Source organism: Dipodomys ordii, unplaced genomic scaffold, assembly GCF_000151885.1.
Source record: "Dipodomys ordii isolate 6190 unplaced genomic scaffold, Dord_2.0 Scaffold61, whole genome shotgun sequence".
NCBI classification, from domain to species: Eukaryota; Metazoa; Chordata; class Mammalia; order Rodentia; family Heteromyidae; genus Dipodomys; species Dipodomys ordii.
Window position 1 is genome coordinate 10,327,613 of NW_012267277.1, and position 20,134 is coordinate 10,347,746.

The window sequence follows — 20,134 nt, forward strand, 5'->3', positions numbered from 1 at the left end:
TCCTATCTCCAATAAACCACCAGAAAACCGGAAGTGGCGCTGTAGCTCAAGTGGTAGAGCGCTCGCCTTGAGCTGAAGAGCTGAAGGACAGCGCTCAGGCCCAGAGTTCAAGCCCCACGATCGACAAAAAAAAAAAAAAAACCATAGCTATAATATACGTTATTTAAAATGTGAATTGAGCCACCAAAAAGGCAGATGACAGTAGAACTCTGGCTCAAGTGGTAGAGCATCAGACTTGAGTGAAAAAGCCAAAGGACAGTGCCTAAGCCCTGAGATCAAGCCCCAGGACCAGCACCAAAAACAAAACAAAACAAAACACCACAAAAGTGTTTTATTTCTGGAAGTTTCCATTTACTGTTGGACTCTGAGTAACCAAAACCACAAAACCTCAGACTTAGGACATGATAACCTAAAGGCAGCTCGGAGCACCTCCAATGCCTCATGAGTACCCAGGCTCCCGAGGACAGGTGAGGCCGCGCACCGTAACCCAGTCCCTTCCTGCTTCTTGGTCCCTGGTCCCCCACCCCACAGCACAGGCTAGAAAACTTGCCAAGGTGGGAACTGAAAAAAATGACAACTATCATAAGGAAAGTGAGCCACAAATCATAACTGAGAGTGTCCTTGGGTTCTGACAGCCTTCTTTTTCTATGTCTTGGGGTCCTGGGATGGAGGCCAGGGCCTGGAGCAGGCCAGGCAAGTGTGCGGCCATGGTTCTTATATCTGTCAGCCCAGAGCCTGTGGTTGTTAGGAGCCACAAACATTCCCCTTCCTCTACATCCTCTCCCAGAGAGGACCCTGCTTCCTGCTCACCCAAGGCCTCCCACCCCATGGCCTTCTCGCACTCTCTCCCCAGGATGCCCCCTACTTAGACCTGGCCCCCTACATGCCTGATTACTATAAACCTCAGTACCTACTGGACTTCGAAGAGCGCCTTCCCAGCTCAGTCCACGGCTCAGACAGCCTCTCCCTCAACTCCTTCAACTCTGTCACTTCCACCAACCTAGAATGGGACGACAGCGCCATCGCCCCATCTAGTGAGGGTAAGTGCCCAGGGCAGAAAGGAGCCGAGGCTCAGCCTCAAACAGACCCAGGAGCTCCGGAGCCCTGGCCAGCCATGCTGGGTGACTTCTGGACTCATTTTGGTCTGGAGGTGGGGATGTGCTGCTGAACAGAGCTGGCCATCCCAGCCCTTTATTTCCATAGACCTTATGGTGGCTGAAGAGGTTTCCAGCTGGGGACCGCTGGCTCACACCTATAATCCTAGCTACTCAGGTGAAGGCTGAGATCTGAGGTTTGTGGTGTGAAGCTAGCCCAGGCAGGAAAGTCTGAGAGACTCTTATCCCTAATTAACTACTCCCAAGAAAGCTAGAAGTAGAGATATGGCTCATAGGTAGAATGCTAGTCTTGAGCAAAAAAAGCTCAGCAATAGCACCAAGTCCTGAGTCAAGCCCCAGGACTGGCATTTAAAACAAAGGGAGGGATTTTCAGGCACAAGAAGCCTGAAAGCAGGAATTTCTGAATGTTGAGTACGTTTCTGGAAACAGGTCCAGGGACTGTTGTCTAGAGGAGTCAGGGTTAGCAGCAGCGTGCCCTGGAAACTTGCCTGACATCGAGGGACTGTTACCTGCTTTGGGGAGCACTTCCTACCCGAGGTTCTGAGAGGGAGGAAGGAGGCTGAGCAAGTCCCGAAAGTAGACATGGAGAGGGTCAAGTCCTCCACCCAAGCTGGTTCCTCAGGACAGCTGACCTAGTACCACGGAGACCAGGAAGACTGTAGGTCATTCTGTTGTCTCATTCCAGCTTTTTTTTCCCCTCCGGTACTGGGCTTTGAACTCAGGGCTTCAGGCTTGCCAGACAAGCAATTTTTTACATGAGAGATGCTCTGTCTAGCAATTTATTAGAACACCAAGGGCTGGCAGCATAGCATGGCTCAAGTAGTATAGCACAAGACACTGAGTTCAAAGCCCAGTACTGTTAAAAAAAAAAAATGGAAAAGCCTGGCGCCGGTGGCTCAGGCCTGTAATCCCAGCTACTCAGGAGGCTGAGATCTGAGGATCGCAGTTCAAAGCCAGCCCAGGTAGGAAAGTCCATGAAACTCTTATCTCCAATAAAGCACTAGAAAACTGGAAGTGGCGTTGTTGCTCAAGGGGTAGAGTGCTTGCCTTGAGCTAAAGAGTGCACGGACAGTGCCCAGGCCCAGAGTTCAAGCCCCACAACTGACCAAATTAAAAAAAAAAATGTGCTAGAGTGGTGGGGCAAGAGGCTCACACCTGTCACCCCAGCTACACAGGAGGCTGAAATCTGAGGATTGCAATATGAAGCCAGACAGGGCAGACAAGTCTGAGAGACTCTTAACTCCAATTAACTATCAGAAGAAATCCGGAGAAGTGGAGGTGTGGCTCAAGTGGTAGACTGTTAGCCTTGAGCAGGAAAGTTAAGCAAGAGCCTGAGGCCCTGAGTTCAAGCCTCAGTAGCAACACACACACACACACACACACGCACCCATGCACGCACGCGCGCGCACACACACACACACACCACAGAGAAGCTTATACAACATCCTGTTTTCTCCCAAACTATGGTGTACATAAAGATGGCCACAGCCCCACTTCATGCCCTGAGAGCTATCCATCTGCTCAGTCCCTTGAGCTCACCTCCATCAGAGGATGTGAACAGATCTTCAGCCTCTGGGCTCCATGGAAAGGCCTAGCATCGAGACCTTACCTCTTACCTCTTCCCTTCTGCTTGTGCCATGAGTCATATGACCCAAAGCCAGGGGGATTCACTTCAGACTTGCTGTCCACAGAATGACATTGCTCATTGTACAACCAGATACCTCAGCCTCTTAGGCTGGCCCATCGGCTGCCAGAGAGTGCAGACACCAGGTCCACTAGTCTCAGCAGCTCAGAGGCGAGAGCAGGACTGCATAGCTTACGAGGCACAGAAGAAATGGAGGTCAGGTGTGTTGGGGAGCAGAGCCCAGGCTTTCCTCTACTGACCAAGTGCTGGATTTAGAGAGGCCTGGCCTCCAGAGGCTTTCCAGCTGGTCAGGAGCCCTGGGCAGCGTCCAGCCAAGCAGCTAAGCACTCTGTCGTTTCCTGTGACATTGACATAGGACATATAGGAAGCTCTTTTCAGGTGGGAATGTGGCCTAGTGGTAATGTGCTTGCCTAGCATGCATGAAGCCCTGGGTTCCATTCCTCAGTACCACATACACAGAAAAAGCTTGAAGTGACGCTGTGGCTCAAGTGGTACAGTGCTAGCCTTGAGCAAATGAAGCTCAGGGACAGTGCCCAGGCCCTGAGTTCATGTCCCAAAACTGGCAAAAAAAAAAAAAAAAAAAGAAAGCTCTTTTCCTTATCTGCTTTCCTCCCCGATCTCCCACCGTTGCCCCACCCTCCTTCCACTGCCCGTGTTTCTAATCCTCAGTTTTGTCCCTCGTTTTGTAGATTATGATTTTGGAGATGTGTTTCCAGCGGTGCCGTCTGTCCCCAGCACAGACTGGGAAGGTGGGATAGAATCCGCTGTCTCCCTCTTCCTGTTCCGCATCATGCCCATGCCAAGCTCGCTGCATGTCTCAAAATCAGCTCCTCCTTATTATTTATAATCACGTCCACGGTCTGGTGTTCTCACAGATGGAATTCTGCAGCAAGGCCTTGCGCTGTAGGCAGCCCCCTTCCCAGGGCAGCGCTGCTGCCTTTGTGCAGGGCTCACAAAGCGACTGTGTTCGGGGCCACCAGAGCTCCCTTCCTGATCCCAATGCCTGCTAACCCCACACCAGAGGTACAGGGAGCTTGTTCTAGAAAAGTGATGGTCCAAACCTGAAGGCTGTAAGCTCCACAGGCTCAGCCAGACAAGCACCTAGGAGAAAGGTGTTCCTCTCAGGTGTTACTGAGAGATCCAGATCTGCATCAGGGGGCTGCACTGGAAAGGTGAAAGGCCCTATAAGGAGATTCTCTTTTTTGAAGTTTTATAGCAAATTAAAATAAATATCTGTCACATTTCCACCCTGTCTTTAGGCAGTGGCCATGCCTGGGGCATTTCTCTGTTGCTATAAACTTATATGAAGCAGTTCACCAGATTGCTATGCCCAGTCAAAGCAGATGCTGAGGTTTTGATAAGGCAAATCTGGTTTTAAAGCCAGGTGCTGGTGGCTCACGCCTGTAATCCTACCTACTCAGGAGGCTGAGACCTGAGGATCATGGTTCAAAGACAGCCTGGGCAGGAAAGTCCCTGTGAGACTCTTATCTCTAATTAACTACTCAAAAACCAGAAGTGGCGCTATGGCTCAAGTGGCAGAGCTTTAGCCTTGAGCTGAAGAGCTGAGGGACAGCGCCCAGGCCCTGAGTTCAAGCCCCATGACTGACAAAACAAAAAAATATCTGGGGATATTCCAGACTCCTTAAAAAGCTTCTGTCAGCCAGGTGCCCATGGCTCAGGCCTGTAATCTTAGGAATTCAGGAGACTGAGAACTGAGTACTATGGTTCGAAGTCAGCCAGTGCAAGAAAGTTCAGAAGACTCTTAACTTCAATTAACAAAAAACAAAAAACCCTGGGAAGTAGATCTGTGGCTTAAATGGTAGAATGCTAGCCTTGAGCACACAAGCTCAGAGATAATGCCCAGGTCCAAGTTTAAGCCCAGGACAGGCACCAAAAAAAAAAGCTATCACCAGGCACTGGTGGTTCATACCTATAATTCTAGCTACTCACCTAGCTACTCAGGAGGCTGAGGTCTGTGGATCACAGTTTAAAGCCAGCCCTGGCAGGAAAATCCATAAGACTCTTTATCTTCAATTAACCACCAAAAAGCCAGGAGTGGAAGTGTAGTTCAATTGGTAGAGTGCCATCTTTAAATGGAAAAAGCTAAAGAATAGCGCCCAGGCCCTGAGTTCCAGCCCCAGTACTAGCTCCCGACTGGGGACCCCCTTCCAGCCTCAGAGGGGTTGTCCTGAGCCAAGGAGCAGAGGGTCCTTGCATTATTAGGGCATGATCTCTGAGCAGTGAGTGACAGACCATCTTTCCCAAGTAATGAGACTATGAAAGTCCCTAACTCTGAGAGAAATAAGATAGAGCACTGGGGGAGGCAGGTTGTGCCAGCTGCCCAAGAGAGCAGCGTGGCGGGGCTCCTTGTCTCAGCTCCATTCGCTTGAAGCCCAGAATTCCATCATGACATCACTTACCCTTGGGCCTCCTGCTGCACACACGGTGGACGTGGGTTCTCCCTGTGATTCTAACTACTAACCCTCCTTGATGAGCCTGGAGGGCGGGGCCTGGCCTCCTCGCAGCCTCAGAACTAACAGCCACATTGCAATGCTTGCTTAGACTGGGCCCCTGAGCAGGGGGAGCATTTTCTCGGCCACAATCTCCTGCTTTCCTGAGTTCTTCAATACCAGCCAAATTCAGCCAAACTCAGCTGGGGCTGCCTTATCTTATCCTGGCTCTGAAAAAAAGCAGGACTTGGGGCAGCTCTAGACTGGGATCCTGGTGGAGGAGGAGGGCCCTACCATGGTCTTTTGGCTCCTCTGAAGAACTGTAGCCATCACCACCTCAATACCCCCACCCCTGGGTCTACGCGCTGCCTCAGGACCCCTCCCATGAAGTGAGCTTCCATGACGCTCCTACAGGCCGCACTCCGTGGAGCCGAAGGGCATGGTTTACTGCCCCTGAGAACTAGGCCCAAGTCCTAATAAATAGGAAGGACCTCATAGGTCACTTGTATTTTCCTGGCAGGGCTGTAATTACCTGATTACTTTTAGCCCCGCCCCTTAGCGCCTTCTAGCAGAAGTAACTTTTTTAATGAGTGGTATGCTGCACCAGCTGGCAGCTGCCAGTGGTTTCCAGGCCCACCGAGAAGTTGACAGCAGGTTGGGCCCTTGCAAGGGACTGGGCAGCAAATAATGGGCATATAGGGCAAATGGAGCACAAGCAGCCTGTCCCCAGGCCATCTACCAGTCAGTGATCATGTGCTTGTCACTGGTGTTCCTTGTCTGGAAGCTTCCAGTGATCTGGGATGGAGGAAGGGTGAGGGGGGCCAGGGAGACCAGCCCCTCTCTGGAAGGGCAGCATCAGCCCCCAGCTCTTGCCAGGGAGAGCCATGGGTGCACTTGTGACCCACAAGCCCGGCTTAAGAAATCCAATTCTCAGAAGCAGCGCTGTGGCTCAAGTGGTAGAATACTAGCCTTGAGCAAAAGGAGCTCAGAGACAGCAAAAAAAAGAAAAGAATGAAATCCAGTTTGAACACCACTCTTACAGGCGCTCCTGATCCTGCCTCTTTAGGACTTGTGAGGGCTGTGGGGAGAGGGGCCACAGGGGTTTGTGAGGGCAGCCCTCACACCCCTCTTCTCTCAGCTCACCCTCGTGGCCCCGTCTGCCTCTCCTGGTGCCTACTCTGTGCTGAGTCCTTCCGCTGGCCCTGTTCTCCCCTCCTCCTGGCCCTTGCCTCAGTCTCTGCTCCCCATTTCCTCTGTTCTTTTCACTTCATGTTCCCTGTGCTCAGGGGCCCTCCAAAGGCCCAGGGAGTGGGGCTGAGGGGCTGCTGGGGTCTGCCATCTGACGGGCTCTAGGGATAGCCTAGAGCCTAACTATTCTTGGGGTCTCCCAGATCCCAAGCTCACCTTACCTGGGGGTGGAGGCGGAGGCGGAAGGATCCACCCTGGATCCCGCAGCATGAACTTGGCCAAACTGTGCAGTTGAAGATAACCCAGGACCAGGCTCCTAAAGCACAGATCTATCCTGTTGTGTTCCATCTTCGGCTCTGGAAGCAGGGCCGCCCTGGTCAGGCTTCCTGGGGAGGAGCTCCCCTGCCTCCCCCGAAACAAGGCATCTTCTAGGGCCCAGACGGCGATTGACTGGCCATGTCCTTCCTCCCTGTCCTTCCAGATGGCGACGTGACGGACACCGTCAGTGGGCCCCGCTCCACCGCCTCAGACGTGGCCAGCAGTAAGGCCTCCACCAAGAGCCCCACCCAGCGCCACAACCCCTTCAACGAGGAACAGGCGGAGACTGTGTCCTCCCCAGACACCACTCCCGTACACACCGTCTGCCAGGAACAGGGGGAGGCCCCGGCCCTGGACCTGCTGGACGCCTGCACGGAGCTGGAGGTCATCAGGTCAGCCGGGAGAGGGTGGAAGGATGGTATCCGCCCATCTCTGCTGGCCTGGTGGTGTAGTCCAGGGTAGATCAGGCCTGCCCAGAGGGCAGTGGAGCTCTTTGGGGAGAGGAGAGTAAGGAGTCGCCTGTCTCGGCCCTGAGACAGTTCTCTGATCCAGGCCAGCAGGGAGTGCTGGTCCTCTGTGAGCCGGTGCCATTGGGTGCCACATGGCCAGTTCCTTGAGAACCTTCTTCCAGAAGGACCCATGTTCTCTTGTGCCTCACACAGACATGGCAAAGCAGGGAATGGCTCGGGTTGATTTTTTTTTTTTTTTTTTTGGTCAGGCATGGGGCTTGAACTCAGCCTGAGCACTGTCCCTCAGCTCTTCAGCTCAAGGCGAGCCCTCTACCACTCGAGCCACAGCGCCACTTGTGGTTTTCTGGTGGTTTATTGGAGATAAGAGTTTCACGGACTTTCCTGCCCGGGCTGCCTTTGAACCGGGATCTTCAGATTTCAGCCTCCTGAGTAGCTAGGATTACAGGCATGAGCCACCAGCGCCCAGCCTCAGGTTGATTTTTATGAGGGCGCCATCCCTGTTGGGGGGCAGGTGGACAGGCAGTAGCTGTTTCTGGCCCAGGGGCCATTTTGTGTGGTCCACCCAAGAGCAGAAAACTCTCTCTGCCCAGAATCTTCCCTCGGGAGTTCTTGGATGTCAGTGCACAATTTCTGAGATTGGCGCCAGGTCTAGCTCAGCACAGGACACAGATGGGTGGGAGCAGGTGAATGACAGTTGTGGATTTTGGCTAGAGTCTCCTCAGCTCCTTGACCCTGCTTTTGGAACTGTCCACACCAGCTGACAGGAGAAGCCTGTGTGCCCTATCATATTTGCTGGCCCTGGGCAGGTGCCCAGCTCCCCAGGTCCGGACCCCGGTTAAAGAATAAAATGGTTCTAATGGTTCCTCATCTAGTCAACCTGGAACCCGAGAGTAGGGACAGGACTTAGAGCCCCAAAACTTGGAGTGCATTTCTGTGTATTTTCCCATTAGACTCAGTACCCTGAGAGGAGGGCTGCACAGAGCTGGTTGTTGGTCAATCAACCATGGTGGCCTGCTTTTGTTTCCTCGACAGACAGCTCAGGTTTTTGTTTTTGAGACAGGATCTCACTACTTAGCCCAGGCTGGACTTGAACTCATGATCTTCTCACCTTAGCCACCCAAGTGCTTAGATAGTGCGTATCACCATGCCCAGCTTCTGAGTTGCTTTGGTGCCAGTCCTGGGGATTGAACTCAGGGTCTGGGCGCTGTCCCTGAGCTCTGTTGTTCAAGGCTAACACTACCACTTGAGCCACAGCACCACTTCCAACTTTTTTTCCACAGTTAATAGGAGGTAAGAGTCTCACAGACTTTCCTGCTCAGGCTGGCTTTGAACTATGGTCTTCATATCTCAGCCTTCTGAGTAGCTAAGGATTACAGGTGTGAGCCCCCGGCACCCAGCTGTAGCTGAGTTTTATCAGCTGGAATTAGTGGGATGTGATTAGGACCTGTGGCTATTGCCTCAGCCCATGCCCCCCACCTCTGCCAGCACAGGGACGTTCCCAGGACCTGTGCGTTCTCAGCCAGCCTGATCCCCCTTGTCCTGGGATCTTGGGTGTTAGCGCCCCTTCTGTCACTGCCATCTCAGGGTTACCAAGAAGAAGAAAGCTGGCAAGAAGAAGAAGCCCAGGTCAGATGAAGAAGCAAGTCCACTACACCCAGCCTCCAGCCAGCAGAAGTGTGCCAGGCATGGGGACAGTGACAGCCTTGTCAGCAGCCCAGGCCTTGGCCGGGACTCCCCAGACACCACCCTGACCTCCCCGCAGGAGGAGGGAGTGGGGCCTAGCAGCACGGCCGAGAGCAATGAACACTCAGAGCTCGGCCACATGGACTTGCTCATCCCCGAGATGAAGGACACCTCCATGGAGCGCCTGGGACAGCCCCTGAGCAAGGTCATTGACCAGCTCCACGGCCAGCTGGACCCCAGCACCTGGCGCTCCTACGCAGAGCTCCCAGACCAGTCCTTTCGGACCCGCTCTCCCGGGGAGGCCCCGGAGAAGGCAGCATTTGGCGACCTTAGTGAGGGGCTTCCAGCCCCCATGGACTTCTACCGCTTTACCGTCGAGAGTCCAAGTGCTGTTACATCAGGTGGCAGCGACCATGACACTGCAGGGCCTGGCCAACCGCTGCATGTTCCTGGTAGCCCTGCGATTGCTAGCCAAGAAGAAGGAGGAGGAGGAGGAGGAACAGAGGGACAGGCACAAACGGAAGCTCAGCCAGAACCCCAGGAACTGGACACCCAGTCACCCCTGACCAGCGAGGAGCCTGTGCTCCAGCCAGTGTCAGGGACCCAAGAGGCTCTTTGCCAGCTCAAGCGAGACCAGCCCAGCCCGTGTCTGAGCAGCGCTGAGGACTCTGGGGTGGACGAGGGCCAAGGGAGCCCTTCTGAGATGATGCATTCCTCAGAGTTCAGGTGAATACTGTCCTCTGCCACTGGCACCAAGCTAGGCTCTGTGTGTGAGTGTGTGTGTGTGTGTGTGTGTGTGTGTGTGATGCTGGGACTTGAATTCAGAGCCTGGGTACTGTTCTTTAGTTTAGTTTTATGTTTTTCTGTTGGTTGTGGGGTTTGAACTCTGGGCCTGGGCGCTGTCCCTCAGCTCTTCAGCTCAAAGCTAGCGCTCTGCCACTTGAGCCACAGCGCCACTTCCAGCTTTTTCTCTTTATGTGAAGCTGAGGAATCGAACCCAGGGCCTCATGCATGCGAGGCAAGCACTCTACCACTGAGACACCTTCCTAGCCCTGTTTGTTTGTTTGTTTTGTCGGTTGTGGGGCTTGAACTCTGGGCCTGGGCGGGTGCTGTCCCTGAGCCTCTTCAGCTCAAGGCAAACGCTCTACCACTTGAGCCCCAGCACCACTTCTGGTTTTCTGGTGCTTAATTAGAGATGAGTCTCAGAGACTTGCCTGCTTGCACTGGCTTTGAACGGCGATCCTCAGATCTCAGCCTCCTGAGTAGCTAGGATTATAGGCATGGGTTACTGGCCTCGGCTCACGAGTTCTTGAAGCAGAAGACTGGGCCCTCTGACCTCCCAGCAATGAGGCACAGCTGGCGGATGACCTGGCTTGGAGGGGGAGGTGGAAAGACATGTGGCCCCAGCCCAGCCTGATCTCCTATCCTCCCATGCCTGTCCCTCTCACAGAGTTGACAACAATCACTTACTCCTGCTGATGATCCATGTGTTTCGAGAAAATGAAGAGCAACTGTACAAAGTGAGTGCCAGGAACTCCTGCAAGAGACACGGCAAGGCCAGGCAGGGTGGGCCCAGCCTTGCGCAGCGGGGCATGCCAGGCCTGACTTCTGCTTGCTTTGGGCTCTCAGATGATCCGGATGAGCACGGGCCACATGGAGGGCAACCTGCAGCTGCTGTACGTGTTGCTCACAGACTGCTACGTCTACCTGCTTCGGAAAGGTGCCTGCCACCCCAGGCCAAGAGCAGGTTGAGGTTGAGAGTCCCATCCCCCCTCTCCCCTGCTAGCTGAGCCTGGGGACCTGGCTCCTGTGGGTATTTTCTGTCATGCTGCCACCCTGTCATCTGATTACAGGACAAAATAGGTCCTCTCTGCTTAGAAAATGGGGCCGGGGAGGGAAGCCAGCAAGGTAATAGGCATTGGGGTCTCCTCTCTCAGGGGCCACAGAGAAGCCATACCTGGTGGAAGAGGCCGTTTCTTACAATGAACTTGACTATGTGTCGGTGAGTGCGGGCTCCGCAGTTAGGGGTACCCGCTGTAGGTACAGGGGTACCACCCACCCCCTTGCTACAGAGCAAGGCACATCCCAGGGCTGGGTATCCACAGGATTCAGTTCCTGGACGTGTGCTGGGTGCAAGAGCCAAGTGTGAGATTGCCTCTCCTTGCACCAGATTTCCAACCACCCACCCCTACCTCATGCTGGGCCCCAGGCCTCGGGGGACCTCACCCCATGGTGTGCTCTCCAACCTCCCTGGTCCTAGCCAGCATTCGGTCTGGCCATGACGCCCCTTCTGCCAAGCAGTGGCCAAGCCCTGTATGGTTTCCTCCAGGTCGGTCTCGACCAGCAGACGGTGAGGCTGGTGTGCACCAACCGCAGGAAGCAGTTTCTGCTGGACACAGCTGATGTGGCCCTGGCTGAGTGAGTGTCAGTCTCGCCCCTCAGCAGCATCCGCTTTGGTGGGGCTGGGGGTGGAAGGTGTAAAATGGGAGACCCGCAGTGGACAGCACACATCTCTCTAGAGTCAGCAGTCCGGCCAGAGATGCTGGGGAGGGGACAGTCACCCATGGACTGACTCACATTTGTCTCAGTGACCTAAGCCCCTGCTGACCTACAGAGAGGAAGGAACGGCGTGAGGGCACACGGGGCCTGCTGTGCCAGGCACTACCTCAGATGCTGTGCGAGATCACAGCATCATGTGTCCATGGGATCCCACTGACCATTACCTATACCATCTGAGCACTGAGCGCCATCTCCAGCTACGCCCCTCCCCCAGGCTCTGCGCCCCATCTCCCGGGGCACAGGGCTTATCCTCAGGCCTCTGACAGCAACCCCCATCCCTGGCACAGGTTCTTCTTGGCTTCTCTGAAGTCGGCCATGATCAAAGGCTGCCGGGAACCACCCTACCCCAGCATCCTGACTGATGCCACCATGGAAAAGCTGGCACTGGCTAAATTTGTGGCCCAGGAATCCAAGTGTGAGGTGGGCAGGCAGCGGAGGAGGCAGCTGGGAAGCAGTCTGAAGAGCTGGGGTGGTCAGCCGTGGTTGATGGCTGGGTGAAGCACAAGGCGTCTAGCCTGGGCCTGTCCCCCTGCCTCCCGGCTGTGTCCCAGGCTGAACACCCGTGCCTGGAGCGGGGCTGGGGGGTTGCCGAGTCCTGACCCAGCGCCTGCCTGGCCAAGCCTCACCTGCTTCACCTGCTGTCCCCATCGCCAGGCCTCCGCAGTGACTGTGCACTTCTACGGGCTCGTGCACTGGGAGGACCCCATGGATGAGTGCCTGGGCCCCATGCCCTGCCACTGCTCACCCCCAGAGGGCGCCATCACCAAAGAGGGCATGCTGCACTACAAGGCGGGCACCTCCTACCTGGGCAAGGAGTACTGGAAGACTTGCTTTGTGGTACTCAGGTGGGAGCCCCCACAGCCCCAAGTGGAGCGGGGGTTGGCAGTCAGGGAACTCTGGCTGGTCACAAGAAAGGCCCAAGGGAGGCTTTCCCTTCTCCACAGGGCATTGGGGTACACACCCAGGATGGAGGGGTTCCTTTGGGCCCAGACATCCTCAGGTACTCAGATGAAGACCTGGGCTGCTGGACCTGGTGTCCCAGGTCTACTGAGGGCCAGCATTCCCAGCTGTCCCTCTCAGCCCTTCCTTGGCTTGCTTTCCTTCTGGGGCACCCCTGGGATCTGGCCTCCAGTTCCTTGGCTGGATCTCACCCGCTGTGCTGCACCCCACAGCAATGGGATCCTCTACCAGTACCCTGATCGCACGGATGTCATCCCCCTGCTCTCCGTGAACATGGGGTGAGTGACCCCCCATGGCGTGCTGGGCGGGGCTTGGGGCCAGATGCCTGCCTGGTCACCAGCTTTCATCTCCCATCTGGGATGGCTGTTCCCCTGTGGTTTCTACCTGCTCCTTTCCCTCCTCCTCTACCCCTCCAGCCCTGACCGGTGCCCTGGGATTTGCGGAGCTCTGCCACAAGGCATCATGGGGAAGGGCGGAGGAAGAGGTGTTGCTCCCCTGGACAGAGTACAGGAGCCAGTTCACACCTGTTCCCTGCTCAGGTGTGGGTATCTAATGGGAGCTTGTCGATTCTCGACGTTAAAGGTGTTTGACAGAAAGGGCAGGCTTCAGGCCATCCGGAAGCCATCTGAGAGCCAGCAGACCATGAGTCCACGGGTCTCCGGCCCACCCCCGGGGCTCCCACACTGGCCACCGCTGCCTCCTGTGCCTCCTCGCTCCCATTTCACCCTCCTCCTCTGGCCCAGGGGGGAACAGTGCGGTGGCTGCCGGAGATCCAACACCACGGATCGGCCCCACGCCTTCCAGGTCATTCTTGCCGACCGACCCTGCCTGGAGCTGAGTGCCGACAGCGAGGTTGAGATGGCCGGCTGGATGCAGCACCTCTGCCAGGCTGTGTCCAAAGGGGTGGGTGTCTCAGCCCCCACCGCCCCCAGCGCCCACCGCCCCCAGCGCCCAGCCCCCGGCGCCGGCATCACTCACAGAGATGCCTGTGAGGACGGAGATTGGGGCCCCCGTAAAGGGCAACTGGGGAACAGCCTGGAGTGCGGTGCAGCCTGTGGTGGGGACCACTCCCTCCTCACCCTCTTCCCACCTACGCTACTAAGGTGGACAGAGGTAGCCAGACCCCCAGAGGAGGCAGTGTGCTGGCACACAGCACCCTGGGAAATGCCCTCTGCCACTCCTGCCCCCTTCCTATGTCTAGGTCATCCCTCAGGGGCTTGCACCCAGCCCCTGTGTCCCTTGCTGCCTGGTGATCACTGAGGACCGCCTCTTCACGTGCCACGAGGACTGCCAGACCAGCTTCTTCCGCTCCCTGGGCACAGCCAGGCTGGCAGACGTCAGTGCCGTCTCCACAGAGCCGGGCAAGGAGTACTGTGTCCTGGTGAGCTGGCGGGATGGAGGGGCTGGTGGGGCTAGGGGCTGGTGAGATAGGGGTGCAGGCCCTGCAGAGAGCTGTGTCCATCTGCTCACCTCAGCTCCATCTCCCCAGGAGTTCTCTCAGGACGGCCCACAGCTGCTCCCACCCTGGGTCATCTACCTGAGTTGTACTTCTGAACTGGACCGCTTCCTGGCTGCACTGAGCTCTGGGTGGAAGGCCATCTACCAGGTACTGACTCCCTCTTGGGAAGGGTCGGTGCCAGCAGCTCAGGGACAGACACAGGGGTAAGCCCTGACTCCTACTGAGTCTGTGACAAGAGCTGAAAAGGATACCAGGAAGTGTCAACCAAGAAGGGGGAGGAGGGGCGCCTGGGAAGGTGACTCAGCGGTAGAGTGCTTGCCTTGCATGCATGAGGCCCTGGGTTTGATTCTTCAGCACCACAATAGCAGAAAAGGCCAGAAGTGGCACTGTGGCTCAAGTGGTAAAGCACTAGCCTTGAGCTGAAGAGCTGAGGGACAGTGCCCAGGCCCAGAGTTCAGGCCCCACAACTGGCAAAAAAAAAAAAAAAAAAGCGGGGGGGTTGTACATAGTACTCACTCAGATGGGGATACAGACTGGCAGGACCCTCCTCTGCCTGGAGCTAACTGGAGTGCCAGGGAAGGGCTCTTTCACCTGGAGCCTGGGCCTCTGATCACAGTATCTGGGCACAAGCCTAGGGCAAAGACAGGACAAGACACGCCACGCAGCGGCACTACTGAGAAAGGACAGGGCCACTCTTAGTTGAGGCTGAGAGTGAGGCCTTCCCCTCCTGCTCCACCCCTCCAGCAGCCCGGGACCCCACCTCCTGGCCCTAGGAGCCCTCATGTTTCCCACTCACCCCAACACAGGTGGACCTCCCCCACAAGGCGATCCACGAAGCCTCCAGCAAGCAGAAGTTCGAGGATGCCCTTAGCCTCATCCATAGCGCGTGGCAGCGGAGCGACAGCCTGTGCCGAGGCCGAGCTTCTCGAGACCCCTGGTGCTGAGGTGGCAGGTGGCATCCAGGAGGGCGGGGAGGGGCCACAGCTGACCAGCAGACACACTGTTGTGTGTCATCATGCTGTTCAGGAGCCCACCCACTCTTGCCCGGGGGCAGACCCACCCACCCCCAATGTGGCCTGAGACCGAGTCTCTCCACTCCCAGGGATCCAGAGTGGTGCCCACTGGACATCATGTCCGGTGGGCCGCAGCTTGCGGTTGCTGGGGGCAAAGGTCTGAGCCCCGTGGGCTCTGCAGACATGCTCTGACCACCCTGGGTCCCTGCCTCGGTTCTGGCCATGGAAATGATGCCGTCTAAGGAAGAGGGAAAGAAGCAGGAGGACAGGGGCCCCCTCCTCTCCTGGGTCAGGAGCCTGGGCAGAGGCTCAGGGCCCCCTGGGGGTCCTGAGTGCCCGGCCGTCCTTGTTCGTTTTTGAACACTCTCCCAGCTGTGTAGGGAAGCGGGAACACTAGGTGTCTGCATGCTTCCTCCTCACCAACCCACCACACGTTGCGGCCTGCCTCTGGAAGGCTGCCCAGAGGCCCTGCATGCCCAAGGCCCTGCCCTGCCCTGCCTCTCCTCCATCCTTTGGAGCCTACCTAGGGCCCAGGAGCGAAGTGGGGAGAGGAGAGCAGAGCCACGCTGACATCTGACTGTCCCTGACCTGGCTGGAGCTGGCCCTTCCTGAGTGCTTTGTCTGAGCCCTTGAGAGCAGGGGGCAGGTGGTCTGGGGTTTGTTTGTTTTTTTTTTTAAATAAAATAGATATGTTATATTGCCAAGATTTGTCACTGGCTCTTTTTGAGCAAGATGGGGATGAGGGGTCTCCAAACCCTCCATCATCTGCTCTGTGCTCCCACAACAGACACACAGATTCACCGCCAGGGCCTCTATCATCCGCTCCCATTCACAGCGCTGGGCTGGCTTGAACCAGGAAGTCCCTCTTCATACAAAGGCCCTGATTTGTCCACTTCTATCCCACCCAGGAATGAAGTATTCAGAAGAGCAAGGGAAAAGTGGTAGGAGCTGGTGGCTCACACCTCTCATCCTAGCTACTCAGGAAACTGAGGTCTAAGGATCATGGTTCAAAGCCAACCTGGGCATAAAAGTGCCCAAGACTCTTATCTCCAATAAAAGCCGAGTGAGAACAGGAGGTCCTAAGTCCAAGCCTCAATACAGGTGCACATGCGCGCACACACACACAACCAATCAGCAGCCCCTAATCAGCATCACCTTCCATAGTTCAGGTCAGTGGCCGTTCAAAATATGGAAATGGGAAATTCCAGAAACAAGCAAGTGAGTTTTAAACTGTGCCCCACTCTGAGTAGTGAATCTATGATGCCAACATCCCTCTGTCCAGCATCTCCCTGTTGTGTACCTGGCCCACCTGTTAGTACTGTGGGGGTGTGGCAGTACCTGTGTTCAAGTGGCCCTTACTGAGTGGTAGTCCCAAAGCCCTGACAATCTAGACATGCCAGAGCAGCCAGGAAGTGGGTCCTGGAAATGAAAACCTGAAAGTGCTCTACTTAAGGAGAGAGAAGGAAGTCATAGGCTGTGCTTGCTAAAATTTGCAAGAACTAAATAGGGAAAGTAGGCAGTTCCAGGAACCCACTCACTGGGATCCCATACAGATCCCGCCCTCTGGGGGCACAAATGGAAGACTCAAGCTCAGAAAGGAAGTGACTGGGCACGGTCCCATGCTCCTAGGATTGAGGGGTGTAGTTCAGTAGCGAGGGCCTACCTGGCATGCTCAATGTCCTGTGTCCAGTCCCAGCACCACCAAAAGAGCAAAAGCAAAAAGCAGAATACCTCTGCAGGGCTCCAGCGCCTTGCTCTTCCTTTGCTGTTGCTGAACATAGAACCACAGCTTTTGGAAGGCTGAGGCCTGGGAAGGGCAGTCACACCAATTGCGGCCCAAATGAGACAGTTGCTGAGTTGTTGTGAACCCTGTGCCCAGCCTTGCCAGGACACTTGCCTTGGGCCCAGGGCTCTGAGCTGGAGCAGAACAATGTCTAAAAGGAGAAAAGACCAAAGAAGAAAGAGCTCAACCAGCTAATTAACACCTATTCCCCACCCCCAGTCTTCTTCCAGTCCCAAGTGAACTTTGCCCCAGATCCCAGGGTTCAGGCCCGCCCAGGCCAGAAGCAGCTACGATTGGTCAGAGGTGGAGGAGGCGTGTCCGGGCTCCAGCAGACAAAGCTAAGCAGAGCGCTGCAGGTGGATTTCCAAGACATACCAGGCAGGGCCTATCTGATCTGGACCCCTGTTCTTTCGACATGACCCTTGGTCCCTGCCGTCTCCAGCCCTGTGGCCCTGCGGAGGTACAAGCAGTATAATTCCTGCCATCCTATGGCCCTGACTCCTGGCATGGAGTCTGTGGAGACAGTGCCTCCAGCTGTGGACCTGGTGCTGGGTGCCTCAGCCTGCTGCCTGGCCTGTGTGTTCACCAACCCCCTGGAGGTGGTAAAGACGCGGCTGCAGCTACAGGGGGAGCTGCAGGCCCAAGGCACCTACCCACGGCTCTACCGGGGTTTTGTGGCCTCAGTGGTGGCTGTGGCCCGGGCTGACGGGCTGTGGGGCCTGCAGAAAGGACTGGCTGCTGGCCTTCTCTACCAGGGCCTCATGAACGGCGTCCGCTTTTACTGCTATAGCCTAGCATGCCAGGCCGGCCTCGCCCAGCAGCCAGGTGGTACTGTGGTGGCTGGCGCGGTGGCTGGGGCCTTGGGAGCCTTCGTGGGTAGCCCTGCTTACCTGGTAAGTGCTTTGTCTCCATTCTCTGCCACCCCATGACCCAGCTGCACAGACACTCCAACCACTAACGCTCTGGGATCCTGGATGGGGTGGGGCAGGGTGGGGCCAGAACAGGTGGGGCTACTTCCTGGGAAATCTCTGACTCAGGTGTGTAATCTGCTCTGGGCTCCGGGCACCAGGACCTTTCCTTAATCCTAGATCCCCTGGGTTCCTTCTGGTCCTTGCCTGGGGAGAGGGCAGAGGCTGGCTGGCTGAAATCTTGGATTGACATTTCTCCCTTCTTTGTGGTCTAGTATATGTTCAGAAGAAAAGCCTCTGAGCTGGGCTCTGGTGGCTCGAGCCTGTAATCCTAGCTCTGAAGGCTGAAATCTGAGGATTGAGGACGGGAAAGTCTGAGACTCTTATCTCCAATGAACCACCAAAAAGCCTAAAGTGGAGCTGTGGTTTAAGTGGTAGGGGAACAAAACCAAGTGGGAGCTCAAGGTCTGGAGTTTGAGCCCCAATACCTGCACAAAAAGCACAGCTTGAAGCCAGGTGCTGGTGGCTCATGCCTAATCATTCTAGCTACTTGGGAGGTTGAGATCTGAGAATTGAGGTTCCAAGCCAGCCCAGGCAGGAAAGTCCCTGAGACTCATCTCGAATTAACCACCAGAAAACTGGAAGTGGTGCTGTGGTTCAAAATGGTAAAGAGTTAGCCTTGAGCAAAAAGGCTAAGGGACAGGGTCCTAGCACTGCATTCAAGCCTCACCCCCACAAAAAAAACAACCCCCCCAAAAAAAACAGAGTTGCCTCTAAGCAAGGATCCCAGGTCCTATTAGGGGGCAGGGTACAGCACAGTCATCTTCTCACTCAGTTCTCACTCTAGGAGTGTTAGATTGAGGCTCAGAGTTGGCTGAGGAACTTGCCCCAAGTTCCAGCAACGTGCCAGCCCAGGCCAAACCCAGAGCCTCACCGCCCTCAAGCTTCAGGTTTGGGGCTGGGGCTTCTGGGTTTGGGCTGCTCTCTGCAGGACAGGGGCCTGTACACAGCCACCCAGCTCCACCCCAGACCCTCAGGCCCTCTGCTTTCATAGGTAAAGACACAGCTGCAGGCCCAGTCTGTGGCCACAGTGGTCGTGGGGCACCAGCACCAGCACCAGGTGAGCCCAGGGGCTGTCCCGGGGGGCTGGACTCCAGGCTGGGCTGGGGCTGGCTAGTGATTTGCATCCTCCCCTCCCCACAGAGTGTCCTAGGGGCCTTGGAGACCATCTGGCGACAGCAGGGCCTGATGGGATTGTGGCGAGGTGTGGGTGGGGCCGTCCCCCGAGTCATGGTGGGCTCAGCTGCTCAGCTAGCAACCTTTGCCTCTGCCAAGGCCTGGGTACAGGAGAAACAGGTAAGAGGCCAGGGTGCCTGGTCACCCACACAAATGGGAGCAGGTCACCAGCCTCCTACACGGGGAAGTCCAGGGGAGCTGACAAAGGAGAGCCCTTCAACTAACCAAGTTGTGGCCTGGCCCTTGAGCCCAGCAAGAGTTAGGGATCAGCAGTGACCATGAAGCTGTGGAGGATCTTGGGGTGGCAGGGTAGGGGTGGGAACAGGAAGAGGATCTCATCTGCTACCCATACCAGCCCTTTCCGTGTTGGGGGGGGTAGCCACATGGAGGGTACAGGGCAGAGGTGGGGTCAGCAGCCTATGCCACCCCTACAGTGGTTCCTGGAGGATAGCTGGCTGGAGGCCCTGGCTGGAGGCATGATCAGCAGCGTGGCTGTGGTGGCCGTCATGACCCCCTTCGACGTGGTCAGCACACGGCTGTACAATCAGCCCGTGGACGGAGCAGGCAGGGTGAGCAGGGGTGATGGAGGAGAACTGGAGAGTCGGGGGTCCCCCAACCCAAGCACCTAGCCAAAGGCATGAGGACACATGCCCAGTAGGCAGCATCCCATTGAGACTGTTGCCTGAGTACCTAGGTCCCAGTCATCTGTGCGGAGCTTTTTTTCCTTGCCAGTACTCAGGCTTGAGCTCAGCTAGGATTACAGACATAAACCACGGTACCTGGCTCAAGCATTCTGATATGAAGATTTCTATGTGTGGAGCTGGGAATGTGGCTTAATGGTAGAGTGCTTGCCCTGCAGGTATAAAGCTCTGGGTTGGATTCCTCAGTACCACATAAACAGAAAAAGCCTGAAGTGGCACTGTGGCTCAAGTGGTAGAGTGCTAGTCTTGCACAAAAGAAGCTCAGGGACAGTGCCCAAGCCCTGAGTTCAAGTCCCGGACTGGCAAAAAAAAAAATTGTGTGTGTGCATGTGTGCATGTGTGCACACTGATACTGGGGCCTGAACTCAAGTCCTGGGCACTGTCCATTAGCCTTTTCACTCAAAGATGGCACTCTACCACTGGGCCACACCTCTAATTCAGCTTTTTGTTGGTTAACAGAAGAGTCTCATAGACTTTTCTTCTCAGGCTGTTTTTTTTGGGGGGGGTGGGGTGGGTCCGGTCGTGGGGCCTGAACTCTGGGCCTGTGCGCTGTCCCTCAGCTCTTCAGCTCAAGGTTAGCACTCTACCACTTGAGCTACAGCACCACTTCCGGCTTTTTTCTTTTTGCTTATGTGGTGCTGAGGAA

The 20,134-nt window shown here is 55.9% G+C and overlaps 2 protein-coding genes across 3 annotated transcripts in view; both read left to right on the plus strand.

The window, feature by feature from the left end:
- The first annotated feature begins 419 nt into the window (after nt 1–419).
- On the plus strand, nt 420–15,531 carry Plekhm2 (pleckstrin homology domain containing, family M (with RUN domain) member 2). Its single transcript, XM_013022294.1, has 16 exons — nt 420–467; nt 854–1,040; nt 3,450–3,509; nt 6,880–7,108; nt 8,771–9,595; nt 10,320–10,389; nt 10,499–10,589; nt 10,807–10,871; nt 11,199–11,287; nt 11,716–11,848; nt 12,083–12,273; nt 12,601–12,666; nt 13,132–13,291; nt 13,590–13,769; nt 13,878–13,994; nt 14,654–15,531. The coding sequence occupies exons 1-16, from the start codon at nt 435–437 to the stop codon at nt 14,789–14,791; spliced, it is 2,634 nt and encodes an 877-aa protein (XP_012877748.1). The 5' UTR covers nt 420–434; the 3' UTR covers nt 14,792–15,531.
- Nucleotides 15,532–17,060: 1,529 nt separating this feature from the next.
- The window catches only part of Slc25a34 (solute carrier family 25, member 34), an 11,484-nt gene continuing 8,410 nt past the window's right edge, over nt 17,061–20,134 (plus strand). Inside the window, exons 1-4 of one of the 2 annotated variants that reach the window (XM_013022295.1) lie at nt 17,061–17,536; nt 18,606–18,671; nt 18,755–18,907; nt 19,222–19,356. In XM_013022295.1, coding sequence (XP_012877749.1) covers nt 17,132–17,536; nt 18,606–18,671; nt 18,755–18,907; nt 19,222–19,356 — 759 coding nt within the window. In that variant the 5' untranslated portion in view covers nt 17,061–17,131. The remainder of the gene's footprint in view (nt 17,537–18,605; nt 18,672–18,754; nt 18,908–19,221; nt 19,357–20,134) is intronic. The other variant, XM_013022296.1, reaches the window with a different exon arrangement.

Bases quoted from the DNA above. Each gene is read 5' to 3' on its own strand.
- Plekhm2 (XM_013022294.1), top strand. From the start codon at position 435: ATGCCTCATGAGTACCCAGGCTCCCGAGGACAG. The intron at 12,274-12,600 runs GTGGGAGCCCCC...TGCACCCCACAG, and splicing joins ACTTGCTTTGTGGTACTCAG to CAATGGGATCCTCTACCAGT. The intron at 13,995-14,653 runs GTACTGACTCCC...ACCCCAACACAG, and splicing joins GGTGGAAGGCCATCTACCAG to GTGGACCTCCCCCACAAGGC.